We start from the raw sequence: 25,651 nt of genomic DNA on the forward strand, positions 1-25,651 counted from the left end.
ACACACACACACACGCGCACACACACACACACACACACACACACACTCATGAGTCACACAGGGCTATTTAAACCAGTTGGGCCTGATCAACCCACAAGCATAGATTATATCTCCTGTTTAACTAAATTTCAACATGTGTTGTCTTTGTCAGGGGATTTACTGCAACCCTTTACATCATCATCATCCTGTCAGGTAAGGTTTAAATCAATGCAACAGCTGGATAGGACAGGTGAGAGCTGCTGTGCTAAACAGTACAGACCATGTGCTGTTATAATGAGCCATCAGATTATGTTAACACACCGCCAGAAGCAGTAATGGATCTCTTCCCGTTACATGATAGAAATACGGATAGGCTGTAAATGAGATCTATTCAAAGTGCCAAGTGACCTTTGACCCCACCATACAAGGAACACCTCAGAGAAGGAAGTCAAGAGGAGAAATAACCTGCTTCCCAGTATAAGAACATGAAGTCATACGGTTTGTTTGGCATAAAAATGATAAGGTTATAAAGTTTAAAAACAAGTAAAAGCTTCTCGGAAAGGGGTGCGTTAGAAGAAGTGCAGTAAAATAACCACAGAGAGGCCCCTCAGCACAGGGGCCCCAGCACAGCCAGGAAGCAACCAAGTAAGTTAGACAAAGATAAACAGCACAAGAAATTAAATTTGACCTCATGTCATGCATCCGAATCAGGAATGTCTCATCGTGAAGCTAATTTCCAAGCTGTAGAAAAGGAAATTAAGATTCTGGTGAATGAGGAAAGACTCAGAAAACAACTAACAGTTTATTTAACCTGGTTAAACATGGGGTCACAGAGTCTGTGGTTAAACTATGGCTGTTTCCAAAACCATCTATACTAGCAGTACGTGCTGATTTGGTCAAAATTCAGTATGTAGTATGTGAACAAGAGCAAAATCTGCAGTATGCCAAAACTCCCCGGATGTCTACTGATTCAGGAAAATTTCACAGTATGCATCTCAGGTCTGCCTCACATACTCTTTCCCACAATGCACAGCGCTCGTTCGGCTTTTTCTTTTCTCTTGTTTTTTTCATGTGAGGCGCTCAGTTTTTAGGTGCTATGAAAATTATTAAATTCCATACAAACCACTTCTTAACTTTTTGAATTATAAGTGATGCTAAAGAAGCAGTTTCACTATCAGCTTTGCTGTTGTTTACTTCTGCATTCCGAAACTGGAAATTCAGTGATGTCTGGCCCAGCGTACTACAACACAGATCAAACAGAACAGTCATACTACAGACTAAATTCAAATGCAGTATGTAGTAGGCAATACTAACTGCCTACTACATTAGTTGGTAGTATGTAGCAGGCCGTTTTGAAAACAGCCAATGTCAAATTGCAGATATGGATAGGACAGCGCGAGAGAGACAGGAAATGTTGGGAGTAGAGAGTGAGGGAAGACATGCAGCAAATGGTCAAGGTCGGGAGTCGAACCTGCGACCACTGCAACAAGGGTCAAGATTCTGACAAACCACATCATGCTACCAGATCACATCTGTCACGTTGTTGTTTACATCTGATCATTGTAGTAGCATAACAACCCATAGGAAAATAAATTTAGTGTTTCATTTATGTCTCCTAGACAACAATGAGATCTGTTTGAAAGCAAAATGAGACTATAGCTTATGTCTCCTGTTTCTCATTCTTGCCTCCAGACAAAAGTTGCAAAAAGTCTCAGCTTAGTCTCCCTTTCAGTTCAAAACGAGATCTCATCAAAATCTGAAATGATTCTCAGGTATTTATTTCTCAAGTGTTGTGACTCCTTTTGAGCTCAGGTGGAGAAATCAGGGAGCTCTCTCAATTGTCTCAATCTAACCTCATCCATTTGTTTTTGTCAGACTCAGTTTTTGTGTCTCAAGTTGAGCTCAGATGGAGCAAAGAAAGAGCCTGAGCTCATCTTTTCATGAACATTTATAGTGCCCTGCAAAATTAAGATTTCAATGTAATTGTCCACAAACTTACAATTCTCATTCAAACATTTGAACCACTTCAGATCAGCTATTTAGATGTCAAATGATTTCTTCTTTGACTTTACAATATGGTCCTTCCTTTACAAGTCTGTTTGGAACAAAACCACTTCACAAAGATTTAGTGGATTTGAGAGAAATTGCAAAAGATAGAGATTTCATCCCAGGTATGACAGACCTTTTATTTAAAATATGGGCTGACCAGATTTAGTCAGATTATTACAATTAAAGGGGTGGATTCTTTTGGGCGCTGGTGGCCTAGCGGTCTAAGCGCCCCACATACAGATGCTATAGTCCTCATTGCATGGGTCGCCGGTATGTCTTCCCCCGCTCACTACTCCACACATTTCCTGTCTCTCTTCAGCTGTCCTGTCAAATAAAGACAAAAAGGCCAAAAATATATTTAAAAAAAGAGAAGAAAATGAGCCATTAATGAGATCTCTCATTTAAGTCTCAAATAAGACTCATGTCATGGTCTCAACCATTTCTCCTAGTGAATTTTAGGAGAAACTAATGAGAAACCAATGAGAACAATTTGAAACTTGAATGAAGATGAAGTGAGAATCTCAATTTTGTCTCCGGAGACTTAAAAGAGAAAGCCTTGAGCAGTAAAATTTTCCTCTGGGAATAACCAGAGTTCAACTACACTCCTCCTAGTGGCAGGTGGCTGCACTACAGCTTAAACACGACATATAACAGACATTTCAGGCCCACAGTAATAAAAATATGAATTGAACCGCCCACAAATTCTGGTGCTGACGAGTGTGGCATTTGTTGATAGTTGCTTCAACAAAGCCAGTGCTGGTAGCTGGATTAGTAAGAGATGTTATAGATACATACACTACCAGTCAAAAGTTTGGACACACCTTCTCATTCCATGTTTTTTATTTATTTTAATTATTTATAACATTTTAGATTAATACTGAAGACATCAAAACTATGAAATAATCTGGTTTTGCCATAATCTGGATTACAACAGTAGTCAAATAGGGCTATCCATTGTGTACTAACCCTACCTCTGAACAACACAACTGATGGTCTCAAACACATTAAGAAGGCAAGTCATTCTACAAATGAACTCTTGACAAGGCTCATGTTAATTAGAAACCATTCCAGGAGACCACTTCATGAAGCAGACTGAGAGAATACCAAGAGTGTGCAAAGCTGTCATGAAGGAAAAAGGGGGCTACTTTACAGAATCTAAAATATAAAACATATTCTGATTTGTTTAACACTTTTTTAAAAATTAAATAATTCCATATATGTTCTTTTATAGTTTTGATGTCTTTGGTATTAATGTACAGTGTTTCAAATAATTTAAATAAATACAAACCCTTGAATGAGAAGGTGTTTCCAAACGTTTGACTGGTAGCGTGTATATATATGTCACGTTTGGCAGTTTCTCTTGCCCACATCATAACCTGCTGATCACACATGCAGCGCAGGGTTCAGGTACACACAGAGCATCAGTTATTTCTGCCTGTGGCCTTCACACTTTTCATCACCTCCCTCAGAGAGTCACTCTTTTTTTAGCCTGGCCCTGAGATGTATATCACCCTGTCAGCAGCTACACCACATCATTTATTTAGAATGGGCATTTGTATCTGTGAAATATTAACTTAAGGCTGCAAAATACTGAAGAGAAAAACATTAATATCAGCAAAATCCTTCATGAAATACATTTCACGAAACCAGAAAGGGTAGGACAATGGTACCCCATCCGGCTTTGTGAAATGTATTTGCGTTCTGTGAAATGTATTTGTGTTTTGAAAAATGTATTATTGTTCTCTGAAATGTATTTGGGTTTGGTAAAATTAAATTTCTGTTCTGTGAAATCTATTTGTGTTTTGTGAAATGTATTTTTGTTGTGTGAAATGTATTTTTGTTGTGTGAAATGTATTTTTGTTGTGTGAAATGTATTTGTGTTCTCCGAAAATCTATTTGTGTTTTGTGAAATGTATTTTGGTTCTGTGAAATATATTTGTGTTTTGTGAAATTTATTTTTGTCATGAAAAATGTATTTGTGTTTTGTGAAATGTATTTGTGTTTGGTGAAATTTAATTTATGTTTTGAGAAATGTATTTGTGTTTTGTGAAATGTATTTGTGTTTGGTGAAATTTAATTTTTGTTCTGTTAAATTTATTTATGTTCTATGAAATGTATTTCTGTTTTGAGAAATGTATTTTTGTTCTGTGAAATGTATTTATGTTTGGTGAAATTTATTTTTGTTTTGAGAAATGTATTTGTGTTTGATTGAATTTATTTTTGTTCTGTGAAATTTTTTGTGTTTTTTGAAATTTCTTTCTGTTCTGTGAAATGTATATGTGTTTTTTGAAATGTATTTCTGTTCTGTGAAATGTATTTCTGTTTTTTGAAATTTATTTCTGTTTTGAGAAATGTATTTGTGTTTTGTGAAATTTATTTTTGTTCAGTGAAATGTATTTTTGTTCTGTGAAATGTGTTTTTGTTCTATGAAATGTATTTTTGTTCTGTGAAATGTATTTGTTTGGTGAAATTTATCTCTGTTTTGAGAAATCTATTTGTCTTTTGTGAAATGCATTTTTGTTTTGTGAAATGTATTTTTGTTCTGTGAAATGTATTTGTGTTTGTTGATATATCCTGCTCCCCGCCATTTGTTCATCCGTTACTTTTACCGCTGGGTATTAACTGTACCTTACGAGATGCGCCTGAACGCAGCACAGATGAAAACAGAAGTCATGCGTCACGTGGAAATAGCGCATGCGCAGTGTAGTGAGATGCAGTCAATCCAACTGTGGTAGTTTCTGCAACATAACCCTGAAACATGAGTAAGAAACTATCTTTATTCACCGTCACAGTGACCCTGCTGTGTGTACACGTGCTGCACGCGCTGCCCTACAGTCATTACCAGGTAACATTCACTGTTTTATATCCAATATTTCTCTTTTTGAAACGTGTTCGGGTAAACTTTGTCTCGTGCTGTTCCTCTCGTGATAGAAGATTACTTCAACTTGTACTTCTGAACATCAGAGTGATGTATTGACATGTTAAATATGATTTTATTATTGTTACAGTCCAGAAAACACCATGGAGACTCAGACAAGAGAGTGCCACACATCACAGAGCTGTTCTTCACACAGACTCTGGACCACTTCAACTTCAACAGCATGGGCAACGGGACCTTCAACCAGAGATACCTCCTCATAGGTGGGTCAGGGTTTACTTTAAAGGTCCCACACCAACATGAACAATCTCCTGACTCCTATTTCTGTCCCCTTTCATTTAGATAACTTCTGGAAGAAAGGCTACGGCCCTATCTTCTTCTACACCGGCAATGAGGGTGACATCTGGGAGTTTGCTCTCAACTCAGGATTCATCACTGAGCTGGCTGCTCAGCAGAGAGCCTTGGTTATATTTGCTGAACATGTAAGAGGACAAAACCAGGACAAATCACATCTGATCTAACATTTGCTTATCCTGCAGAAGTTTGCACATCATGTGACAAAGAGGGAAGTGGACGGTCAAAGTTTGACTCACACTGTCAGCTAATTTTAACTCCACAAAATTTGTATTTCTTCTTTCTCAAGATGCATACTCAGCTGCAGTCACTTGAACACACACACATCTTTACTGGATGTAGTCAGTTTGTAAAAGTGTGAAAATGAACACACATTCTTTGCCCTTTAGGTAGAATCTGTTGCTTGAAATTACAGCTTCAGAACTACTTTAAAAGTATATTTTAAAATGTATCACCTTAATTTTTGTTCCATCTGACTGACAAAGATAGTGCCTGTTAATGTGCTGATCATTTTACTGATTACTTACTCAGAAAGTTGAGATGTTTGTCACAATTAAAAAAAAACAAGCAGTCATTTTTAATCTTCTTTTTTCAGATCCAGAGATTTTACTTCTATTAAATGACAGAAAACAGCAGATCTGTTCATGTAAGATGCTGGGTCAGGCAAAGTTTGGACATTCTGGCAAAAAAAAGTTACCAAATGATTTGTTGATTATAATTTCTTTGGTTGCAAATGTTGTTTTGGTGAAACAGACGAAGGCTCTGCAGCTCTGAATATTATTCTCTACATGTAATCTTATCTGGTCTACATATTTCTTTGTGCTTCTACATTCGAGCAGGTCCTTGCGCTTGAAACAGATTTGTAAATAATTAAGAAACACAGGTTTGAATCAGCTGACACTTTTTGTCTTCCTCTCCCTCCTCCAGCGATTTTATGGCAGATCTCAGCCGTTCGGCAAAGACTCGTTCCTCATCCCTCAGATCGGCCTCTTGACGGTGGAGCAGGCGCTGGCCGACTACGCCGTCATGCTCACTGAGCTGAGGGAGCAGCTGGGAGCCACACAGTGTCCCGTCATCGTGTTCGGGGGCAGGTATGATCCACTCCACCCTCTCTCATCTGAATGTGATCCACTCAGGTGGTTTGTTGTGATGATACTTCTGTATGTGTGGGCTTTAAAGATCATCCCTCCTGAAGTGATCTGTGAGTTATTCAGACTGTCCAGGATCTAAATATTCCACTTAGTGTTACTCACAAACCAAAAGAAGCAGGTGTAGCAAGCGACTGTACTATTTATTCAATCAATCAGTCCATCAGACGGAGGCTGATACTACACTTAGTGCTCCAGACAGAATCCAAGAACTCACACAAAAAGCATTAGATTCATAAATTACTGTTTTGTTTGAAAGCACTGAATAACAGCAACAATCAGAGAAACATCAAGCCAAACTTTAAATTGGTTTATAAGTTTTTATTCTGTACATTTAAAATTAACATTTATTTTGACCTTTAAACAAATAATGCTCAACGAAAAGTGAAATTTAAAGGCAAAATAAAATAAAAAAATCTGCTAAATGTAAATAAATATGTAAAAAAAACATATAAGTAAAGAATCAGTAGATCATTTGAACCTTGATGTGAATGAAGCTCTTTTAAAGTGCAGACTAAAAGAAAACACTTTTTTTATTTGTCTGTTTCCTTAAAAAGTATAAAATTCCAACATTTAACCTTCATGTTCTCAACTCAGCTGTATTTATATAACACCTTTCATACATAGAAAAATGCAGCACAAAGTGCTTCACGGAATAACAGAGAGACAGAAAACAACAGCAATGATAAAATTATAAAAGGCATGATTATAAATAAAATACTTAAAAATAAAATAAAATAAAATCAACACAGTAACATTATTCAAATAAGTAAGAGTAGGAAGAAAAGTTAAATATAAGGTAGAGTTGAATATAAACAAATAGATAAATAAATAATTCAACAAGATAAATAAATGTTAAAGCAGTGATTATAATAATGCAGTCCAGGGCTAAAAATAAATGACTCCAAATTAAAAGCTGAATTAAAAAGTTTACTTTTAAAAACACCTAAACATCTAAACTCAAAGCCAGGAGTCCCTCTTTGTTTTTAAACTACAGTAACAAGCATCCAGAGTGTCAAACTAAGTTACCTTAACATCCCAGTGATGTTAAGATCAATCAATCAATCAATCAATCAATCAATCAATCAATCAATCAATCAATCAATCAATCAATCAATCAATCAACCTTTATTTATACTCGAGAGATCATTGAGGGGCAACCCTCATTTACAATGATATCGAGTCATTTACAGTGACATTTAAAAAACAGTCACAAACAAGCAACAATGCATTTTTGAATTGGATAAAAAAAACAATTAAAAGATCCAAATCAAATAATAAAAGGAGGTGTTGGGGATTGACTATAAAAGCACTAAAATAAGAAGGGCCGATGATACAAATGATACACTAATATAGGTTAACCTAGCTAAAACAGTTGCAGAGCGGGTTAAAAGGTTAAAAATTAGGATTCTGAATTGTCCGAAAGTTAAAAGTGCATTTAATTCAAGACGCTGCTGCAACTTGTTCCAGGAGTCAGGGGCAGAGAAACAAAAGGCAGTGTTTCCCAGTTCTGACCGAACTTGAGGAACATGCAAAAGCAGCTGGTTTGAGGTGTGAGTCTGATTAAAACGGTCTGGGTATTTAAGAAGTTCAGTGAGGTATGGTGGTAATTGTCCTAAAACAGCTTTATAGATAAAAAGATTCCAATGGATATTACATCTTCCATGGAGAGAGGGCCAGCCAACCTTATTGTACAGAATGCAATGATTCGTGTGAAGATGAAGGGATCTGAAATATTCCGTCACACTGGACCTAAGAATGATCCGTCTTTTTTCACTCCCCCTGATAGGCTTTGCTCTCACATCATCCTGCCACTTCCTGCACACACGTCCTGCTCTCTGCTGCACCTCTTCTACATATTAACAACATGTTCTGTTTTTATAGTTTTCATTATTTTTATTTAATTCTGTTAACTGTTCTCCACAGTCATTGTACTGCTGTTAAAAAGCTTTTAACATTTATAAATGTCCCTTTTTTAAATTTCTATTGAACATCAGTGTTGGATGTTTTTGCCCTGAAACACGTTGACATATTCTTCGTACGTATAAAACCTACGTGGCATCAAACCCGACTCTGTTTCCAGCAGATCAAACGTCTGAGCGTCAGACTATGAAGAAAACGTCGTCGTATAACAGGATGTCTGATTTATATATTTTAAGTGAAAATGTTTGTGGTGCTTTGTGAGAGTCACAGGACTGAAGTCATGCACAGCATTAATCTTTACTAAATCCTTAAATTACTCTAATCTTAATTCTCTAAAGGAATTCAGTTCATTTCAAGAGATTACATTTATAATTTTTCTAAAAAAAAATAATCCCAATCAAAAACAAAAACAACAATGAGTGAGGTAAGTTACATTTTGGGCTCTATATGGGCTCTAAGGAAGTTTGTCCTTTTTTAATATTTATGAACTGAAGTTCAATACTATACCCGCTGGAGTTAGGATTATGTGGATTAATCAGGCTGAATGTGTGCGTTCATGACTTCATGCTGCAGAGGAAACGACTCATGAGGAGAGTTTGTTCCTTAAAGCTGCTGAAAGGAACTTTAGGTTTGAGTTGATTTTGGCGCCCTCTGCTGGCAAAAAGGAACATCTCGTAACTGATTTAATCTGGATGTGCCAAGGCAGCATTTTCTGTAGATAAAATCTCCTTCTGCTTTCTTTTGGCAGTGGTATGTGTCACTAATTGTGAGTATTTGCTGTTAGATGTAAAGAGAGGATGTTTCCTCAGTGTGTGTCAGTCGTCTGGTCTCACACTGACCCCCCTCACAGCGGGTACAGGCTTTAAAACTAGAAGGGCTAGTATTCAGTTTCTACTAGAAAGGCCATGAGGGGTCATTTTGACCGCCAGATTCAAAATTGTATTATCTGTTATGATAAATTACAGATATAATATATATAATATAATATATCTGTAATGTTGTTAAAATCAAACAAGCTCCTCCCCGGTTGTTGTTGATAACAGGAATGAGAGATGACACTCTCAGTTACATACATGCCCTGTTTGATGAAATCTCTTCCTGCAGTTACGGTGGGATGCTGTCCGTCTACATGAGACTGAAGTATCCCAACATTGTGACTGGAGCTCTGGCTGCCAGCGCCCCCGTCAGGTCCACTGCGGGGATGGGAGACCCTGCACAGTTCTTCAGAGACGTTACTAATGTGAGTTCTTACATGATTCTCTTCTCTGATTGAACTGTGTGCTGTTTTATTAGTCTGCAGTCTGCCCTCTGTTCCTCTCTTCATTTTGATTCCTTCCTTCCTTCCACCCATCCCGCTGTAAGTTTGTTTGTTTTAAATCTTTGAACCTGTTTCATTCTTTCTTTATCTCATCCTCATGGAGTCAGCTTGTTGATCTTGTTTCTATTTTCATCTCTGTACTGACAGCATTGCTCTTATATTCATTTCAGCTTGTGGTCGTATACAAACGTAATCTCTGTACTTCCATTGGAACAGTTCTAAACCTGAACCGTATTTCTCTTTTCAAGGACTTTGAGAAAGTGGCCCCTGAATGCACCAACGCCGTGAGAAGTGCTTTCCATGAGCTCAAAGAATTAGCCGATAACCGAGGTGAGTCTGTGTGATGATGATGATTCTTGATGATCCTGAAAAGATGAAACGGTAAACGTACCTCTCCATGCACGACCAACTTACATCCTCATGTCTCAGTCTCAGCCTCTGTCCCTGACGTTGTCTTGGATCAGACTGTGAAAGTGTGTAGAGATCACATCACACATGTAGACGTGTAGTTGTGATATCAACCTACCTGTTGTGTGTTTGTGATCAGTTTTCAGTCACATCCAGTCTGAGTTCCTGCTCTGTAAGGTCCCAACGACTGAGCAGGACATCAGGCATCTGTACCTGCTGCTGAGGAACGCCTTCACCCTCATGGCTATGCTGGATTACCCCTACAGCACATACTTCATGGGCAAGATGCCTGCTAACCCCGTCAAGGTAAATCACACGTTTTACCTTTAGACCTTTAGACTTTGAAAATCTGCCAAGAAGAATAAACAGAAGATACTTTTTCTGACCTAAAAAATCTAGAAATGATGATTTTACAAACAGAGGAACGTTATGATGCTGAACGTGAGAGTAACGGCCAAATTCCACCAGATCTGTGTCCGGTCAAGGCACCTGATCTGATAGGTTTCTATTCTAGCCAATGTGTTAACTTCCACTGGATCCGTTCCTTTGCATTTCGGCTGCGTCTCTGATCCAGCAGGCCGGAGCCCTCCAGATCAGATACACAAGACTTCTATTTGTGCCGGATGCCGGAGCACGACGCATCAATCTCAACAGAGCAGATGGAGGGGGACAGGAAGTCAGGTTTCACCAAAACAAAATGAAAACATCCGGTTAATTTTCAGAATAAAACACTCTGTGTTATCACCAGATCGTATTTCACTTAACTACAACAACAAACCGTCATGATGAGCGGAGCCAGGCCTGGAGTCAACAGGTCAGAGGTTTTCAGAGGACCAGAAAGACAACATGGATGAGGAGAGAAGGAGGAGGAGAATCCTTGATTCAGGGATTACCGTGGGAAAACCTCAGTCACATGACTCCAGCTGTCCGGCGGTCCTGCTCTGTGCTGCGTTCTGAAAACACAACCGGTGGGTGTTGATGGAGAGAGAGCACGGAGCCGGACCGCAGCGGATCGGAGACAGACCGGACATGGATCTGGTGGAAGTGTCATGTTAGAGGTGTACTGGTGCAAGGCCAGTTCTCCTTGGGAGGTAGGGGTTCATGGATCACAAATCTCACAGATCAACGATCAGGCTTTAAATCTGATCGTTTTTGGATCTGGAAATAAGAGCTACAACTTTTTGGAGGAGGAGAGGTTCAACAGGCTGCAGTTTAGTGAAGCTGTCCGTCTTCTCACTTCATCCATCACGTCTGAGAACTGTTTATGCAGGCATCACGTCACTGCGTCTAGTGTTCTCAGGTGTTTTCTGAGCTGCAGCTGGTGTGCAGAATCTTCAAAGTTTAAATATTACGTCACTTTCATGACCGACCACAGATGTGAATCAGCGGTGTTCTAGCTCTGCTTCATCTTCTCATTCTTCTTTGCATAAATGATTCATGTTGTTGCTCAATGTCATGTTAAATGCATCTCATCAACTCAAACCAAACATGCATTTACAGAAAGCATGAACACATATTAAAGGGTATAAATGTGTGTGTAATGAGCAGAGTGACTGAGTGTGTGTGTTTTCAGGTGGCCTGTGAAACCATGCTGAGAGGACCCGACCTGCTGGCTAACCTCAGGAACACTGCAGGTACTCAGACACTAGACTCTGTTTCTCTTTACAGCAGATTACTATTCTTCTGTTTTTAACTTCAATCATTTGGTTCAGACTTTTTTTATTTAGTGTATAATCATTACAGGACTACATGTAGTTTAAGTCATCTGACACCAGAGGGCAGTGTTCACCTTTTATATCCCTTATAACACGCTTATCAAACCTTCTGCTATGAGTAACCAAAGATGTGTCCTGTATTTGTTTCAGTAGTCTCGTATTTTAATGTTTTTTAAAGAATATTTTAGTTTAATTTCTCACTAAAAACCAAAGTCAGAACACAAATCAGAAAAAAAACTGTCACTTCTGATCCATACAGCAAACCAACATGTTTCATATCTCTACTCCACTGAAATAATCAACTTAAGTCAACAAAAAGCTGCAGCAACTCAAATACTGCTCCACTTTATCAAACACAGAGTTTTGTTTTGTCAACAAGGTCATGCAGTTTATTACAACTCACTATTCTTGGAGACTCTGCCGTCCATCTGTCCTGTCAGAATAAAGAGTAAATAAACAAGTCACTGTGTTTCTCTGAACAGCTGTTGTTTTGCATCCATACTTCAGTGAATGACTTCAGAGTTTGAGTGGATTGGATTTTTGGATTTTCACCTTTAAAACGAGTTTTCACTCAACTTAACTTTATTTAAAAAGCACCTTTCATACATATAAACATGCAGCCCAAAGCCCAAAAATAAAATACATGAAAATAAAATAAAATCAATACAGTAAAATTAAAGAAGCATGACTATAAATAAAATACTTAAAAATCAAATCAAATCAATACAGTAAAATTAAAAAAGCATGACTATAAATAAAATACTTAAAAATCAAATCAAATCAATACAGTAAAATTAAAAAAGCATGACTATATATAAAATACTTAAAAATCAAATCAAATCAATACAGTAAAAAAAAAAAGGATGACTATAAATAATGTACTTAAAAATAAAATAAAATCAATACAGTAAAATTAAAGAAGCATGACTATAAATAAAATACTTAAAAATCAAATCAAATCAATACAGTAAAATTAAAAAAGCATGACTATAAATAAAATACTTAAAAATCAAATCAAATCAATACAGTAAAATTAAAAAAGCATGACTATATATAAAATACTTAAAAATCAAATCAAATCAATACAGTAAAAAAAAAAAGGATGACTATAAATAATGTACTTAAAAATAAAATAAAATCAATACAGTAAAATTAAAGAAGCATGACTATAAATAAAGTACTTAAAAATAAAATAAAATCAATACAGTAAAATTTAAAAAGTCATGACTATAAATAAGGTACTTAAAATAAAATCAATACAGTAAAATTAAAAAAGGCATGACTATAAATAAAATACATATAATAAAATCGATACAGTAAAATTATAAAAGGCATGATGATATATAGAATACTTAAAAATAAAATTAAAATCAATATAGGGAAATTATAAAAGACATGATTATAAATAAAATACTTAAAAATAAGTGATTGGGTTAAGTCTGTGAAAGGGGCACTATGGGACGAGGGAGCAAAACAGGGAGAGTTCAGCATCCTGACTGCCTGGTGGATAAAACTGTCTCTCAGTCTGCTGGTTCTGGCCTGGAGACTGCGTAGTCTCCTTCCTGATGGCAACAGGCTGAAGAGGCTGTGATACGGGTGGGAGGGGTCGCCTGCTATGCGCAGGGCTTTTTGGGTGAAGCGGGAAGAAGGGAAAAAGGCATTATTATAAATAAACTACGTAAAAATAATCAATCAATCAATCAATCAATCTTTATTTGTATGGCGCCAAATCACAACAAACGTTATCTCAAGACGCTTTTACAAACATAGGAGGTCTAGACCACTCTATGTCAAATTATGAACAGAGACCCAACTTCAAGACAGGGTAAGACTCAGTCTGACCCCACCTTAATCCATCATGAGCATTGCTCATAGCAGTATTTAGCTAGTTACAGCGGTGAGGAAAAACTTCCTTTTAACAGGCAGAAACCTCAGGCAGGACCGGACTCATGTTAGACAGCCATCATGCCTCGACTGAGTTGGGTCTTGAAAGACAGATAGAGGAGAGTAAGAGAGAGAGGTGATAGTGATGAGACGAGTAGTAGAAGCTGTTGCCGCTGAAGTCCAGTACGTCCGTATCAAAATAAAATAAAATCAACACAGTAAAATTAATAAAATAAGTTAGAGTAGAAAGAAAAGTTAAAAATAAGGTAGAGTTAACAAGATCAGATGAATACAAAAAATAATTAGATAAATAAATAAATAAATAAATAAATATTGAAATAGGATAAATAAATGTGAAAGCAATGCTTCAAATAATAATAATGCAGTCCAGGGCTAAAAAGAAATGACTCCAAATTAAAAGCTAGATTAAAAAGGTAAGTCTAAAGTTTACTTTTAAAAACATCCAGAGAGCTCGGTGTTCTGATGTCCAGAGGCAGAGTGTTCCAGAGTTTAGGGGCGTAATAGCAGAAAGCTCTCTGGCCGATGCCTGTGTGAGACACATGAGGAACATTTAAAAAGGAAGCATTCAAGGACCTCAGTGATTGAGCTGGAACATCAAATGTATGGAGGAGCGAGGCTGTTAAGAGCTTTAAAAACAAGAACAAGTACTTTAAAATCAATTCTAAAAGTAACTGAGAGCCAGTGCAGAGTTTTTAAAAGAGGAGTTATGTGATCTGATTTATTTTTCCTTGTTAAAACTCTGGCCGGTTGCTAATACTCAAGATGTGTATCAATTTTAAAATCCAGTCATATCTATCGTGATTCTGTGATTCTGTCCTGCAGGGATCGTGTACAACACCACCGGCACCCTGACCTGTCTGGACCTGTACGGTCTGTTCATGGAGTGTGCCGATCCCACCGGCTGTGGACTCGGCTACGACAGCCTGGCCTGGGACTACCAGGTACTCCTTCAACCAGAATACATGTGCTTTAATCTGATCATGATGTCAGAGCAGGATCAGTTCAGGTCTGTAATGATGAAGTGTGTTTTACCTAGACCTGTTCTACATGTAGATGTCTGTAGTCCACAGCTTCAGGACAGACGGTCTGATCTAAGTACTACGAGTACTCACAGATCTTGTTTTCATCACTTGCACTCATCCATTAGAATGAAAAATAGGAGAGCACTTTAAGTTTTGATATGATCCAGACTTATTGAAGTACAGAGTCAGTTTCTGGTTCTGTGTACCATCCTAACGGTGCTCCTGTTGTTGTTGTTGTTGTTCACAGGCGTGCACGGAGATCAGCATGTGCTACGAGAGCAACAATGAGACCGACATGTTTCCCGCTCTGAGTTTCAGCGAGAGCGACCGAGAGCAGTACTGCTACAAACGCTGGGGCGTGACGCCCCGACCTAAATGGCTCAAAACTCAGTTCTTTGGTGACGGTGAGCGCCAAATACAAACACACACACCCTTCTGTCCTTTAGACTTTTAGACTTCTAACAGAGGTGGTTTGAGACCTTGGATCCAAATACCAATAAGCGTAACGACAGAGTCCTGTTTGGACTACAAACCAGGGAGTTCACAGAGTCATGCATCAGCCGTGTTGAGCCTCTGAGCCACCGTCTCATACCTGCAGTATTGCTCATGGCCAGCAGGAGGTGACTCGCCTGGATGCAAAGAGTCAGATTGTGCAGAAGTTGAACTCTCAGCTGATTCTTTCCTCAGCTTACATTTGAATGTAGTTTTTGTCTCAGCCTCTAGTGTCAGGTCTTCTTCAGGACAGCATGATGTTTGACCCTTTCACCTGTTTTCAGATCTCTCCTCAACCAGCAACATCATCTTCTCGAATGGAAACCTGGACCCGTGGGCGAACGGAGGGGTAAGAGATCTAACACCCGAGTAACCTGTGAGCTCACCTCTGACAGAACTGACATATTCTCACCTCTGCTGTTCAGATCCGTCAGTCCATCAGCCCGTCACTCGTAGCTATCAACATCTCAGGAGGAGCCCATCACCTGGATCTGAGGTACGGCATGACGGACTCATCTTGATCCTTTATTTAACTCTCAGGAGACAAACCCAAACATGTCCCTGTTGTTGTTTTTCAGAGGGTCCAATGATGCAGATCCAGTGTCGGTGATCATCGCGAGGAGGACTGAAGCAGACCTCATCGCTCAGTGGGTGGACAACGAGAGGATCAGATTAAGAAAGTCGCCTTAAAGCACTGTTTGGTTTAGGACTTCTGTTAATAATTAAAAGAAATGATCTCATGAGAAATCATCGGCACATGAGCTTTAAGTCATTTTAAACGAGAGGAAACTGTTTGCACATTTGAGTCCTTAAAGAGAGAGAGGAACAGAAAACTAATCACAGAAAGCTCCCCACACTAAAACACGACTTCTTTACTTCATCGTATTTTCAATCTGCTCAAAAACACTCCCAGAATACAAAGAGCATGAAGCTGGAGCCAGTGAATCTGACCTTTTCATGTCAGTTTAATGTTTGTTTAGTAAATTCTTCTTTCTTTTTTATCGTCTCACCATCTCAGCTCCTGAATTCTAACTTTTAGTTCCAGTGAAGTTAGGATTTTAATCACGTCCTCTCCTCCCACACTTGGCCTTTGGTTAGAACATTCATGGAGCCATTTTCATATATCGCATCATCACTTTTGACATCGCTTGTACTTTATTTTTTAAATGATTCAACTAAAATGAAGCAGATAGATGCAGGCGGCTGGTGCTTCAGTTTCATAATCGACACCTTGCTGTTGATCCCTCGTAACACCGTGGATTCACAGCTGTGTGAGAGCACCACTCACACCTGAAGCTTGTTTTTACAGCAGGGTAGTGATGGACGGAGGAGGTCTCATGAAGCTTTGGTGCTTTCTCTCCGTTTTTACTGAGAGATGGGAAGCTTCAAACACTGAAACAGCGACACCTGGTGGCCATTAGAACTAGCTTTCATAACTTTGGATGAATTTGCAAGAAATTAAAGTGTAAGAAGCCTGCATGCTGTAAACTATCTGCAAGAACTGTGTTTCATACAGAAGAGGATTAGGGCCACTGACAAAATAAATAAGATTAAGGTCCTTTAATTGTTATTACTATTCTGAGATTAAAGTCAGAATTCTCAGATTAAAGTCAGAATTCAAAAGTGAGAATTTTCAGATAAAAGTCAGAATTTTCAAATTAAAGTCAGAATTATCAGATTAAAGTCAGAATTCAAAAGTCAGAAATTTTAGATTGAAGTCAGAATTCTCAGATTAAAGTCAGAATTCAAAAGTCAGAAATTTCAGATTGAAGTCAGAATATTCAGATTAAAGTCAGACTTCTCAGATTAAAGTCAGAATTCTCACATTAAAGACAAAATTCAAAAGTCCGAATTCTCAGATTAAAGTCGGAATTCTCAGAGTAAAGTCAGAATTCTCAGAGTAAAGACAAAATTCAAAAGTCCAAATTCTCAGATTAAAGTCAGAAATTTCAGATTGAAGTCAGAATATTCAGATTAAAGTCAGAATTCTGAGATTAAAGTCAGAATTCAAAAATTTGAATTCTCACATTAAAGTCAGAATTCTCACATTAAAGACAAAATTAAAAAATCCAAATTCTCAGATTAAAGTCAGAATTCTGAGATTAAAGTCAGAATTCTCAGATTAAAATCATAATTGTCAGATTAAAGACAGAATTCAAAAGTCAGAATTCTCAGATTAAAGTCAGAATAAGGAGATTAAAGTCAATATTCTGGGATTAAAGTCAATATTCTCAGATTCAAAAGTCAGAATTCTCAGATTAAAGTCAGAATTCTCAGATTAAAGACAGAATTCTCTGATTAAAGTCAGAATAAGGAGGTTAAAGTCAATATTCTGGGATTAAAGTCAATATTCTCAGATTCAAAAGTCAGAATTCTGATTTTTATCTCATAATATATATATATTTTTTAAATGGACCTTATTAATTTCTTCTTCTGTAGCTCTAATCCTCTTCTGTAGATTCAGACTCATACTTCCGTGCAATATATATTCTGCAGATCTTGAACATCAGTGAATCTTTTGGAGTTGCTGTTTGAAAACTTTTTGGAGCTCAAATCTTTTAGTTTTAGGATTGTTGCGGCGGCTCACATGTCGGGATGTGACAAAGCAGAGTCGGCCCTTTCATTAAATTAGGCGGTTCCTTTTACGGCATTATCACTCTGGATGAGGTTGAATGTTTGTGTAACGTGCATCGCTGTTTCTTCAGTCTCGTCCGCCCATGTCTTGGGATCTGTGTCTGAGACATGGAAGTGTTTTTATGTCTGTGTGTCACGACTCAATGATTGAACACGTTTCAATAAAATCTCTTTTTATTTGTACATTGTTTTCTTTTATAAAATAAAGCCAATCCAGCGTTCATTGTACACCAGGTGACGTAAACAATTCATTGTGTATGTTTTTTAAAGACTGTAATAAAATAAAAAAAACACTGACTGAACTGGACTCCACCACCCACTGACCCCACTGACCCCACTGTGGTTTCTGGAACTCAACACAACCATCAAAAATCCTGCGACAGAGAATCCTGCAAACTTTATTTACAGAGTCTGAAAACGCGAGTTAAAATGTAACCGCAGCTGAATGTGTGACGTACTCTTTGCCCTCCTGAATGTTTGTGATGATGAGTGTGAAGAGGTCACAGCACTCTGGAACCAAAGATCACTCTACCTACAGGTTGATAAGAACATGGCAGTGTGTGTTCCACAAGTGGCTCCTGGAGAACTACTTACAGTACCCATAGTTCCTGTAAACACATGACTAACAGGTACTCCCACACTCAGCAGCTCTGGCTGTGAAAGTGTCAGCCTGTCACTCCCCGTGATGAGATGTGAGAGCAGTGTTTCTCTCTCTGTTGGGAGGTCCACAGTCACTGCGTTTTCACATGAATCCACTTGATGCTACCTTGAATGAACGTCTGAAAAACAGGAATATGAAAGGAAGAATCTCTCCTGCTCTGTCCTCCATGACTTGAATCCTAAAGACACTCACACAGTGTTATCAAAAAGCTGAAAATATCTCCTCACTGTGTTTATTTCTCCAGAAAAAGGTGGCTTTGGAAAAATGGCTTTCGTTTTTAAAACCCCGGACAGATCAAACACCGGTGATTTGATCCTCAGTGCGTCTTTGGGGATGACGCTGGACTACATCCAGGGAGGGATCACGCAGAGCCCTTATACACAGGATTTAAAAACACACTGCTCGGGATTGGTATTATGTAAAGCTAATGATTGCTTTGAAGGACTGCTATAAATATATCACTCTTTTTTTCATTGTTCGACTGGAAAAATACTCGTCTGCAGTGATCACAGCAGCCTTTCACTACGGAGCCCATTCCTGCAGAAAGATAGAGATCAAAACTGATCTCTGTGATAGAATAAAATCTGAGATTATCATTATTAAAAGAAAATGAGTCAAAATGATCAAATAAAAGTCACATTTTATGCTCTTTTTTTAGTTACTTTTTCACTGATATTGTTTCAAGCTTGAGTCTCATGATTATACATTATCAGTTTGTTTATTATTAATTTCAGAATCAAAACTCTCCCATTTCTTAATGAACCTTTTAGACTTTTAATCTTATAATTAATCTGATCTCAACTTGAACTGTCTCATAACTTAATCTCAAATTTGATCTTCTTTTAAAAGACAGTCTCATCCATTATTCTTTTGCTCACATCTTAAATCAGATCATTTTAAAAATTAATCTGACATTACATTTCAATGTTTTAGATTTTCTCTCATCCTATTTGTCAGATTTCCTCAACTTTGGTTTTTCTCATTTAAACATTTTTTTTCAGAGCTCATCTGTTGAACTAAAAGCTTGTAACTTTGACTTGTGAGTTCACACTGTATCTTTTTTTTCTGTTTCCATGATTCAGAGTTTTGAACTCATATTTAGAACTTCTTTTATGTCCTTTTTCTATTCTTAGCTCATAATTTAACATTTTTGGCTCATAGTTGTGACTTTTAAGCTCTTATTTGGGACTTTTGAAGTAATAATGTTGACTTAAAATCTCATGTTTTTTACTTTTAGGCTCAACATTTTGACTTTTCTGCTTATATTTTTTGGTTTTTAAGCTCATCATTTTGACACTTACTCATACTTTAGATTTGTTTTATATCATAACTACTTTTTTAAGCTAAAATTTTTGACTTTCACAAATTTGGATTTGTCAGTTTGTATTTGGGACTTTTTTAAGCACCTAATTGAGACATTTTAGCTCATATTTCAGACTTTTAAAACTCAAAATGTTTAAACTTTAAGCTACTTTGTTGACTTTGTAGTTCTGTTAATTGGACTTTAAGGATCATATTTGGGACTTTTTTGGTTCATAATCTTGACCTTTTTAATCCATGATTATGACTTCTTGTTAAATCATTTTTTTTATATAATTTGACTTTTGATCTCCTTTCTGACTTTTTTTCCTAAGTTTCACACACCACTTTGAAGTTATCTTGTAATAGAGATGTCATCATTTTGACTCTTTTGAAATTACTTTTTATGTACTTTTATAATTACGACCCATCATCTCATAAATTCAACTCTTCATCTTATGATTTTGAATTTAATCTCATAACTATTTGACTTCTTCTCATAATTTTGACTCTTTCTCATAGTTCAGAATTTTCTATAATAATCATTTGTATCTTATTATTCTGGCTTCTGGTTTCCACATGCTCCTGTGGGAATGGGCGTCCACATCACATCTGGTTTCTATGTGTAAATCTAAAAGAGCTGAAAGGAAAGACATTAAAAGGTAACAGTTGTGTGAGTGTTGTCTGAAGCAACAGCAAAGGCACGAGTGAGACAACACCCAGGACAAAGTATGTACACGTTTGGTCTCAATAAAAACGGATGAAGATTTGAAAATGGACGACTTCACGTTGAGTAAACAAAGAGTATTTACAGGAATGAGAGCAGCTGCTCCAAAGCTGCTGCTACTAAAGAAAAGTCAAACTACCCACCGCCAGGAGAGCTGAAGGTAGCTGCAATTAGACCTTTAAATATACACTACAAATCAATATATTACAACAAATCAATACCTCACAATTCATCACTGATAGTAAGAACCAAAGTACGCTACACCTTACCCAGGAAAAACCACAGAAGAAGAAAGAAGCAGAACATTCAGAGAAGAGAGCACCGACGCTCCTCAGAAAACTACAAAGCTTCACAGTTCAGAAGAAAAACCTGCAGCCGGGCAACAAGACCAAGCTCACCTGAGCCCCAGGTAACGATGCTGCGTTCAGGTCATATGGGAAAACACAGCCTCGTCATCGTAACAAACAAGACTTCAGGAGGTTATCAGGAAGATTTCATTTAAGTATTAGCTTCCTCTGATTCATTCATTTCTAATATTTGTCACTACGATTGAAAGATCAAAATAATCTACATCCTGATTTTTATTCTCTAAGCTCGGCCCTTATTCTAATCTCATAACCAAAGCCCTTCACAACGAACTCATTCACTCTTCATCTGGTCAGCAACATCCACTTATAGTGCTGCAGTCAACACTTTCTCCTTGACTTTTTCAAGGATTTTCACAGAGGATGGTCACATTTCCCATATGACATGAACGCATCATGGAGAAACAGCAAAACATGGGCTGAGGGGCGTACTCACAGCTGACTCACAGCGTGCTCACAGCAGAGTCCTGGAGACTGCAGCTGTCTGAGAAGAGTCCTAACTGGACCACCTACAGACGGAGTGACGCCCCCTGCAGGAGCAAACACGCCGCCTCACAGCGCACAGGAAGTGTAACACAGGGGCTGTTGGTTCAGAGTCAGACAGCTGCTGGCTGCTGAATGCTACACAGGTAACCAGCCTGAGGGCCCCGTCCTGTACGGGGTCAGACCATCAGGCAGTGATGGAAACGGTCACCATCCCTAATCATAGAGCTGCACAGTACAGGGAAAAACAAAGGTGCAATATCTTTCTGGAATTTTTGAAACACACTAATTAATTTAAATACAAATTAATTATAGTAATTGTTATGTACAGCTCCTCAGGGGTTCTCTCTCTCTCTCTCTCTCTGCTGTCCCTCTGGCCACGCCCCCCTCTGCTGGCTGTGCACCTGTGTGCGATTAGCTTGCAGGTAGGAGGGAGGTAAGATAAAAGTGGAAGAGAGAGGTGGGCACGCTCTGACACAGGACGGCACACGTATGAAGAGGGTTTGGGTTGTTTTCCCTGTCTTTTTTGTTTGTCCCAAACAAGTTTATTTTGTTGGGGTTTTTGTTTGTTGTGTTAGTTTGGGCTGGAGATTTCAAGTAGTTTAGTTATTGGTTTTCTTTTCCCCTATGATTCAGATTTTGTTATTCCCAGTCTAGGTTAGCGTGAGGTGCTGGGAGGGACGGTCCAGTGCGCGGCTGGCCCAGCACCTTCTTTGGCCGGGGTCTCCAGTCCCTTGTTGTTTCCCTTATTTCTTTTGATCACATTTGTTCTTTAATTTTGGAGGGGATTCTACTATTTTACAATATTTTTAAATTTTATTTAATTTTTGTATTATTTTATTTAATTTAGTATTTTCTACATGGCTTATTTTGTCTTCTGTACAAACTTATATTATCATTATTTTCTTTGTATTTGTATTCATATCTTATCAGTTACTTTCTTCTATTAATATTATTTGATATTCTTACTTTAATGACTGAGTTTCCCTGTGGGATGAATAAAGTATTTCTGATTCTGATTCTGAAATAAAGCATGAGGTTTTGTTGGCATCTTTGTGCAGAGTCCCTTCTGTCCTTGTATGTTGCGGTCTCCACTGTTGAGCCTGTGTACCATTGTTGCTTAGGGCAACCGTAACAGTAATAATCCTACTTTTAGATGTTTTGGAATCAAGCTGTTTCTGACTTCCTTCAAAAGCCGCCTGCACACACAGTCCGCTCTGGACTCTGATGGAGGGCTGCGCTGATGTACGATCAGACGGACTTCTCCACAGAAACAACGAACAGGTGAGGTGTCAGAATTCTGAGAACAAAGTCAGACTTCTCAGATTAAATACAGAATTCAAAAGTCAGAAATTTCAGATTGAAGTCAGAATATTCAGATTAAAGTCCGAATTCTGAGATTAAAGTCCGAATTCTGAGATTAAAGTCCGAATTCTCAGATTAAAGACAAAATTCAAAAGTCCGAATTCTCAGATTAAAGTCAGAATATTCAGATTAAAGTCAGAATATTCAGATTAAAGTCAGAATCCTGAGATTAAAGTCAGAATTCTCAGATTAAAGATATAATTCAAAAGTCAGAATTCTCAGATTAAAGACAGAATTCAAAAATCAGAATCCTGAGATTAAAGTCAGAATTCTCAGATTAAAGACAGAATTGAAAAGTCAGAATTCTCAGATTAAATACAGAATTCAAAAGTCAGAAATTTCAGATTGAGGTCAGAATATTCAGATTAAAGTCAGAATTCTGAGATTAAAGTCCGAATTCTCAGATTAAAGACAAAATTCAGTAACAGTAATAATCCTACTTTTAGATGTTTTGGAATCAAGCTGTTTCTGACTTCCTTCAAAAGCCGCCTGCACACACAGTCCGCTCTGCGCTCTGATGGAGGGCTGCGCTGATGTACGATCAGACGGACTTCTCCACAGAAACAACGAACTGGTGAGGTGTGCTTTTAGGTCCTCTTGTGTTTAAACCACATACCGTGCAGCTCTAATACTCGGACGCTGTCATCGTCAACAGAGCCTTAAATCCTCTGCTGCTGCTGGGGGTCGTCAAAAGGTGACGAAGCAGCATTCAGAGCAGCTACAGCGTAACTACCACCAGTTGTGATGTGTGTGTCAACAGTGTCAAGCCTCCCTTTAGCTGCTGGCGGTGCTAAATCAGACACCGAATGCTAGCGGAGATGTTTGGTGCTACGATGCTGCTGCAGCAATAACCCCTCCTGATTGGCTGTTTGGACCGCAGCTGGGTTTGTGTTGCGCTAAATGTTCCCACTTAAAAAAAACAGCCCACTAAATAGATTTCCCTGAACACCGTGCAGAAGTGTCACTCTCTTTCCTTCATTACACCTCCTTTCACTGTAACAGTAAGAAGCAGGGGGGGGGGGGGGGGGGGGTTAAAAAACGACAGGAGGTGAACGTGACGGAGAAACGATCACGTCTGTAAGAAAGTGAAGAATGTAACTGGAACTGAAATGTAAGCTACGAGCACCCTTAAACTGAAGTGTTGCAGTCCAACCTGACCATCCTCCTCCTCCTCCTCCTCCTCCTGGTCTTTTTGAAACGTGGTTAAGACATCATCGATTCAAGTCACAATCAGGTTTTCGTTGAATGCTGATTCGCGGTCCGGATGACAGAGAACTGGAGCGTGAACTCTGTCACTAGCAGAAGCTCATGAGCGCTCAGTCTCACACAGAAAGGCTCAGCCGCAGACTGGCGTGGATTATCCATGGCTGTTTGTACAAATATCAGACTCAGTTAGAAAAGGAGGATTTCTTCACGTGTGGTCAACATCCTGTCACTGACACACACAACAAAGGAATCATCGTGTGATCAGAACGTCCCTGAGATGTTTGTAATGCTCGTATGTGCAGTTTTTGGACTTCCTGTGTGTGTTTGTGTCACTCAGTGGAAGGCCATATAGGCAGGGGGTGAGCCTCGGTGTTGAAGACGTACTGGTCCAGGCTGATGAGGTCCGGGTCATCGGAGAAGAGCAGGTACAGATACTTCAGCGTCTCGCCCAGGAAGAAGCTCTCCATCTTGTCTCGAGGACTCGTGTAGTCCGGGTCTCGCACGTTGTTGATGGAGGTGTAGCCGCCGGAGGAAATCTGAGGACATGAACACATTTATAAAATCTGTGCGTGAGAAGAAGAGTCGTTCATCAGCACCGACCCCTAGGAAAGTCACAGAGGGTGGAGTCACTTTAAAGCCACAGTAAGGAGTTTTTTCACCGACTGTGAAACAGAATGAAAGGAACACTGACGCCTCTTCATGACCCATAAAGTCAAACCAGACCATCAGCAAGAAGATGGTTTCTATACTATTATTATTAAAGCTGAAATCGATGACACAAAGTCGGTATCAGACTGTTTCAAAGCATGCTGCAGAGGCGTCCAGTGATCTCTGGTTTTCAGGAGGTCCAGTTTGGATGGTGTCTCTGTTTCATAGAGCTGCTGTTTGCATAAAACTATGACCTCATTCACCAACCGTCCTTAAGATCAAATGTATTCTTAAATCCCACTCACAACGTTTTTAAGATGATTCTGATATTCAGTTTCAGATCAAATAAGTCATATTTCAGTGCAGGATCGGTTTAATTTAATTCAATTTGCTCATTCCTAATATCTCCCCTCTTGCTCCCACTAGCCTGTGTGAGTTCTGTGTTGCACTGCAATGTCATGCCCTTATATGGGTATTTAAGGGGCGTATATCTATGCTAATCAGGGACATCAGGCACAAGCTTCAAACTTACGAGGACATGGCATGTCGTTTAAAGGTGAAATATTATGCTCTTTTTTATCAAAATATATTGGCCCCAAAACATGTCTTTAAAGTTTATTGCTCAAAAAAAAGCACTTTGAAATCAGATTTTGGTCTGCCTGTGAACCCCTCTTTTTCAGCCCTGCTCAGAACAGGCTGTTTTCTGTGTCTGTGCCTTTAAATGAGAATGAGCTCCCTGACCACGCCCCCTCAGGAAGTGGATGTGGCCTCGGCTGTCCAGCACGTCGATCTAATGTTTACATTTTGGCTGCTCACAGACCCGCGTTACTTCAACCCTCTGAATCTGATCCAGAATCTGATCCTGATGGAGAGGCGCCTGCAGCAGGACCTTTCTGAACCATTGGTCACAGATTTAGTGTTTCCTGTTGTTTTATTTGTCAGTATGTCGACGTGTGTCTTGGTACACAGCTACGAACATGTAGCTATGTGGCTATGCTAACTAGCGCTAGCACTTTTCCATGAAAAATAAAAATCATCCACTAGATCTTCAAATCTGCAGACGTGGGGAGTA

The 25,651-nt window shown here is 38.5% G+C and overlaps 2 protein-coding genes across 2 annotated transcripts in view; one reads left to right on the forward strand and one right to left on the reverse strand.

Moving 5' to 3' along the window:
- Window positions 1-4,729: 4,729 nt before the first annotated feature.
- On the forward strand, window positions 4,730-18,053 carry dpp7 (dipeptidyl-peptidase 7). Its single transcript, XM_034691438.1, has 13 exons — window positions 4,730-4,873; window positions 5,037-5,169; window positions 5,249-5,388; window positions 6,188-6,351; window positions 9,436-9,571; window positions 9,898-9,979; window positions 10,197-10,363; window positions 11,631-11,691; window positions 14,500-14,618; window positions 14,947-15,103; window positions 15,476-15,540; window positions 15,617-15,687; window positions 15,770-18,053. The coding sequence occupies exons 1-13, from the start codon at window positions 4,787-4,789 to the stop codon at window positions 15,879-15,881; spliced, it is 1,494 nt and encodes a 497-aa protein (XP_034547329.1). The 5' UTR covers window positions 4,730-4,786; the 3' UTR covers window positions 15,882-18,053.
- Window positions 17,982-25,651, reverse strand: part of man1b1b (mannosidase, alpha, class 1B, member 1b) — a 35,035-nt gene continuing 27,365 nt past the window's right edge. The window contains exon 15 of the mRNA XM_034691437.1: window positions 17,982-24,467. Within this exon, the coding sequence (XP_034547328.1) occupies window positions 24,261-24,467 (207 nt within the window). The 3' untranslated portion in view covers window positions 17,982-24,260. The remainder of the gene's footprint in view (window positions 24,468-25,651) is intronic.

Source organism: Notolabrus celidotus, chromosome 9 (genome assembly GCF_009762535.1).
Source record: "Notolabrus celidotus isolate fNotCel1 chromosome 9, fNotCel1.pri, whole genome shotgun sequence".
In the NCBI taxonomy this organism is placed as follows: Eukaryota; Metazoa; Chordata; class Actinopteri; order Labriformes; family Labridae; genus Notolabrus; species Notolabrus celidotus.